General features: G+C 32.0%; 1 protein-coding gene across 1 annotated transcript; it reads right to left on the bottom strand.

Annotated features, from left to right (window-relative positions):
* Positions 1-1,432: 1,432 nt before the first annotated feature.
* LOC127074579 (uncharacterized) lies at positions 1,433-4,273 on the bottom strand. The gene is made up of 4 exons (XM_051015903.1): positions 3,449-4,273; positions 2,094-2,183; positions 1,802-1,869; positions 1,433-1,710 (listed from the first exon to the last, which is right to left on the bottom strand). The coding sequence occupies exons 1-4, from the start codon at positions 4,100-4,102 to the stop codon at positions 1,575-1,577; spliced, it is 948 nt and encodes a 315-aa protein (XP_050871860.1). The 5' UTR covers positions 4,103-4,273; the 3' UTR covers positions 1,433-1,574.
* Positions 4,274-6,049: the final 1,776 nt, after the last annotated feature.

Raw genomic sequence — 6,049 nt, 5'->3', positions numbered from 1 at the left:
TGATATCAAATGAAATGGCAACCATTAAATGCAATAACTGTTCCGAATCAAGAAGACAAATCGATAAGATTACTTCTTATTAGAACTTTTCTAATTCATGAAATTCCTCACTTCATAAAGCTCATGTCTCAGAATCAAACAACAATAAATTCTCATAACCTAATCAAGAGTTCTGGAAGCTTAACATATTTATAACATCTTTTCATTCTGGACAAGAGCCCATGAATAAATTTTCCAGAATGAAAATGAATCTATCCTAAGCAAGGGGTTTTGTAAAGATATTAGTTCATTGATGGTCTGTATCAACAAATTTTAAAGAGAAAATATCTTTCTGAACATAGTCACGTAAAAAATGATATTTAATCTCAATATGTTTACCCTAGAATGCAAGATAGGATTTTTAGATAAACAAATAGTAGAAGTATTATCATAGAGAATAAGAATGTTACTCTAAAAAATCTGATAATATTTCAGCTGACTCTTCATCCAGAGTATCTGAGTGCTGCATTCAGAAGTTGCGAATACTCAACTTCGACTTTGAAAGCGCAATTGTTGACTGTCTTTTGCTAAACCACGAGATTAGTCTGTCTCCTAGAAATTGACAACTTTTAGAAGTATTTTTCCTCTCTATTCTGTCTCCAGCATAGTCAACATCACAATAACCTACTAACTTGTATTCACTTGATTTTCTATAAAACAAATCAAGATTAGTAGTACCTTGTCACACTGAAAAAGAGGGAGAAATTTGAGTGGACGCAAGAATGTGAGAAGTCTTTTACAAAATTGAAAACATTTGTAGAGACACCTCTGATCCAGATATGCCCAAAGGAAGGTATGTCGTTTTATCGATATCTCTTAGTAACTTACAAAGCCATGAGCTCGGTGTTGGTTCAAGAGATAGACCACACTGAAAGGTTTGTCTACTTCATAAGCGGAATCCTCAAGGAAGCCGAATTAAGGTATTGGAAGATAGGGAGATTGGATTAAGTCGTAGTCACAACAGTGTGGAATCGAAGGCCATATTTTCAAGATCACCACTGTATGGTGGTTAAAACAAATTAATTCGACAAATTCTAAAGAAGTCTGACTTGAGAGGGTGAGTGATGTTTTAGTATGTAGAATTATCCGACTTAGACAAATTCTTAGCTCATTTTTGGGTAAAATTTAGTTCACCCGCTAGCAAAGGCTCTCCTCACGTGAGGATCTTGTCGATAGATGGAGTATCAATATAAAGGGGAGTAGGGTCATCTTTTATTATTATTTATTTATTTTACGTGATAATAGGCCTTTTCAACTAATTGTACGTTTTTTTCTTATCCTTAGATCTCTTACATGGGGACTGCATAAAGAGATTCCCGACATTATAACATAGGACACACGTTGTATGTCGAGTTTCATATGAATGTAAGGAGAGGAAGGAACACTATATATGTTACGTAATTAAACCCGTCTTATTATATATGAAATTTGTAGAATACAGTGAATATATATGAGAGACAATTAATCAACTCCAACTTAATTAATTAATTAAGATAATTAAGACCAAATAGTTATAGAGTTGAAGACGTAACAAATTATTTGGTTTTATTTGACGCCAAGAAGGAAGCAATAAAATGCTTGAGGCATCTATTGTAGACGCATGGTCTCTCCAAATGAACAAGATGACCAGCTTTCTTTATGCCTTCAAAAGTTGTGTCATCTCCAAGTTGCCTGTAACATTAGATACATACATGTTACTATGTCTGTGTGTGTGAAGTATATATATATATATATATATATATAAAGAGAGGTAGAGGCTTACTCTTTCATATTTTGAGCAAGTTCCAATTTGAAAATTTGATCATTTTCACCCCATAGAAGATGTATCCTCTGCAAAGTCATAATTAATTGAGAAACTACATAAACAAACCAACTTAAAATTGAATACTTGTTTTGGAGCGATGATAAATGATTTTTTTTTATAAAAACCAACTTAAAAAAACTAAATAGTGATCTACAAAATTTTCAAAAAGTTTAAATATGTATCTAGAGTTTGTAACTTTTTGGATATTTTGTTTGGTTGGTTTTCACCCTTACAAACATGATATTATTACCTGTGAGAAATTTGGAATGTCAACTTCTTTATTGCTAATTACTAACCCTTCTAATAGTTCACCTCGCTCTTTTCTATTAGTGAACATCACCTGCAATAAAGAGGAGTTTCTTTTAGAAAAAGATAACACGAATTAATGAGAAAAAAACATGCTTAAGAAATGCCAAGTTACAACAAAGTTCCACCGAACCACAATAGGCACAAGCAAAATATAGAAACAATAGAAATAACCAAAAAATAAAGAAGCACTAAAACAACTAAAAACTCATGAATAAACTAAAAAGTCAATCAGCTAAAGATCTCACTTTAAAGTTAGATGTTCGGGTGAAACAACTTAGTTGATAAATATGCAAAAACAATTAAATGCATATTCGAATCTACCGATCCTATTTATTTATTTTTAATGGATGAAATTTCCGTTACTAACAAAAAAATTAAATTATATCTTATATTATTTATTGTTCCGTTAATCAGCTAAGTTGATTGCTATCAAATGTATATATATAAATTCGAATATCCCAATCTCATTTATTAATTTTTAACGGTTGAATTTTAATCACTAATCTACTTACTAAAAAAAATGTTTTAGACAACTCTTACTTCTGTAAATAAAGTTTGATTAACTAATAGTATTTTAATTATAATTAAAATTTTGGTGTTCAATAAAAACCATCAAGGCAACTCAAATGTTTTATTTAAGGCAAGCTCATGTGCAATCAATTTCATTATTACTATTATTCAACTCCCAACTAATCATCATGGACTAACTCCAAAATTTAAATGTCAGCATGTTTAAATTAAAAAATAAGAATACGTAGTTTCAACTACTATCCCATATTATTTCTTATTTTTGGGTAAGCAATTCAATGATATTCTTTTCTATATTATACTACTATTAGGTAAAGCTAGTTGAACTAAGCTTCTTTTTTATAGTAATATGTATGGGTCATGTTATCTTGATTACTTGTCTTAATTTCAAACCAATCGCTTATCACATCTTGAATTTATCTCTGGAAGTGTAATCAAATCCATGAATGATATGCATACACAAGTTTTGACACAAAATACTACATATTTATTTTTCCACATAATTTTTTAATAATAAAATTAAAAAAACATATATCAAAAAAAAAAATTATAACACAAATTTAAAATTATATAGTTAATAAAAATATATATTTTATTAAGTAACAAAATAGAAGGCATTAACCACTTATTTTATTTTATGTATTTCTATCCGTTTACAATTAAGTATACATTATATTTTGTCTGTGAAGTATTCTTGTATTATGTGTAAAGGGTGGTTTAAGTCGGTTTCTCATAGGAACAAAAAGTGGTGCAAATTTTGGAACATACCTGAAGAAAATCTTTGTGCAAACGATTTGGAAACCAAAGCTTTTTATAAGCAGCAATCGACAAAAGCGTTTTAAGACCTTTGACAGAGTTTGGCAACAAAAGTTCAGAAGAAGAAGAAAATCCAAGTTCTTGCAAACTACTAACACTAATGCTATCAGTCATAGCCAAAATGGATCCTGATATAACCATAGCTTCCACCAATTCAGGAAACATCTCAGCCATCTTAAACGCCACCATTCCGCCGTAGCTAAAACCGACAACGATACATTTCTCCACACCGAGTTTCCTCAACGCCGCTGCCAAACACTCCGCTTGAAACCTCGGCGATCTGTCTGTTTTGTCTGTGACAGAACCTCCGAAGAACAGAAGATCCGGAACATAAACAGCGTACTTTTTTGTCAACGCGCCAACTTGAAACTGCCATGTGACTATTCCCTCTGCGGCGAAACCGTGGACTAGAACGACCACGGGCTTGGTGGGTTTCGCGATGAGTTTGGGTTTTTCTTCTTTTTTCTTGGGTTTTGTTATGGTTTCTGAAGGTACCCAGAAACTCATTTCGGTTCCTGATTCTATCTCTACTGTGTAGGGTCTTATCCCTGCCATTTTCATTAGAGCATGCATCAATGGTTTTTGTGCTTCCACAAGATTCACCATGTTCACTTCACGTTCTACGTATGGATGCTTAATGTTTATCAATGAAGTTGACGAGTATAGAAAGAGTTTTATTTATACTATGAATAAGAAATCTTGGTTAGTGGGGTTTGGTGACGGGTTGTTGTCCGTTGGCATAGATACGAAATCTATTCAACTATCTACCATACCGAAGAAAATTAAATGCTTCATTTCCTTAAAATACTCTTTATTGTTTCAAAAAAATTTAAATATCAAAGACTCATAAATGGAAATAGGTTTCAAAAACAACTATCATACTTATGCGTATTCTTGGTGTTGGTGATGTTTGAATTGATTTTAAAACAAAAATTTGTCTTATCTAAATAGTTTTACTTGTGATTCGATTTTGATTTAGATTATTGATTAAGAAAAATTCATTCGATATAATCTAATTTCATACTATTTGATGTGAATTGATTTTTGAACAATTAATTACTAATTATATTTTTTATTAATATTATAAAATATTATAATTAATATGTCTGATATAATATTATTAATATATGTTTGATATAATATTAAGGGTGGTAAAGTGAATTGTCCCCTCTCTTTAGATCCGTTTTATTTAAGTTCGTTCAAAATAGGGTGGGATGGATTTGACCAACTTAAATATCTACGTTCAAAAGTCAAGTCTTATAAACGAGTTAATGGGTTGACAAATTGATTCTTCAAACTTTTTTTTAATTTAATTTACTAATTTATTTATAATTATTCTTAATAATTTACTACTTTATTTATCATTGATTTATTAATTTGTTTACAAACTTTTATATTTGGTTAATTTGTAATTTCATATATCATTATCTTTTGTAACAACCCGTATAATATATATCTAAAATAATAGCATACAAGTGTTATTATTTGATATTGACACAATCATAAATACTTATTGACATCATTATATACACATGTCCAAATTAAAAACATGAATAAAGCCTAAATAATAAAAATCTAAGAACTATGTACAATATACTCATAGTGACCATATCTTGTCCTAGATGCTATCTTCGGAATATCAACTGGTTTAACACGAATTTAATGATAGACCTCAAGTTTATCTTGCTGAAAACACAGACACCAACCAATTGATCCATCATATCATTAATTCTCGGAAGTGGATACTTATTCTTGATAGTCACTTTATTCAACTGCCTGTAGTCAACACATAATCTCGTACTTCCATCCTTCTTCTTAACTAGTAACACAGGTGAACCCCACAGAGAAACACTTGGTCGAACAAACTTCTTCTCAAGCAATTCTTCCAACTGTTTCTAAAAGTCACCCAACTCTGAAGCTGGCATTCTATAAGGAGCCATTGACACCGGACTCGTACCTGGTACTAAGTCGATGACAAACTCTACTTCGCGCTCTAGAGGCAAATCACGGATGTCTTCAGGAAACACTTCAAGAAATTCACGCACTCCAGGAAGATCACAAACTATTACCTTTCCTCTAGCTTCCAACGAAGCTAACATCACAAACACTCGTGTCATATCCTTCACGTACTCTCTCACTTGCTTAGCTGATACAAACGTCAACTTTTCACCTCCATCGAACTTAGATTCACACTCTGGACGCAAGTTGTAGATATCTTCAGGAAAACATTAGGAATCACACACCGCTGACATAACACTAGTCGTCATATTACTCTCTACTCTCCGAGAAGCAACATCAACAATACCTGATCATTTTCCCTAAAGACTTCCCAACTTGACCGGCAGACAGGAATCTCGAATCCACAACATCTTCAATGTTAGGAACAATACAACTTCAACATCGCATGAGCTCTTGCAATCAGCGGCATACTGCAACAACTTATACAAACAATTGGTAAACACTTGGCTTAACTCCAACCAATTCATTCCAAGAATAATGTCTACTCGTTCCAACAAAATACAAACCATACACATCCTCATGGGACATGTTGGG

This window comes from Lathyrus oleraceus, chromosome 4 (genome assembly GCF_024323335.1).
Source record: "Lathyrus oleraceus cultivar Zhongwan6 chromosome 4, CAAS_Psat_ZW6_1.0, whole genome shotgun sequence".
NCBI lineage: Eukaryota > Viridiplantae > Streptophyta > Magnoliopsida > Fabales > Fabaceae > Lathyrus > Lathyrus oleraceus.
The sequence above is the reverse complement of the archived record's forward strand: the minus strand, read 5'-3'. Positions and strand labels throughout refer to the sequence as shown.

Bases quoted from the DNA above. Each gene is read 5' to 3' on its own strand.
- LOC127074579 (XM_051015903.1), bottom strand. From the start codon at position 4,102: ATGGTGAATCTTGTGGAAGCACAAAAACCATTGATGCATGCTCTAATG. The intron at 2,184-3,448 runs GTATGTTCCAAA...TCTTTATTGCAG, and splicing joins TGCACAAAGATTTTCTTCAG to GTGATGTTCACTAATAGAAA. The intron at 1,870-2,093 runs GTAATAATATCA...ATGACTTTGCAG, and splicing joins ACATTCCAAATTTCTCACAG to AGGATACATCTTCTATGGGG.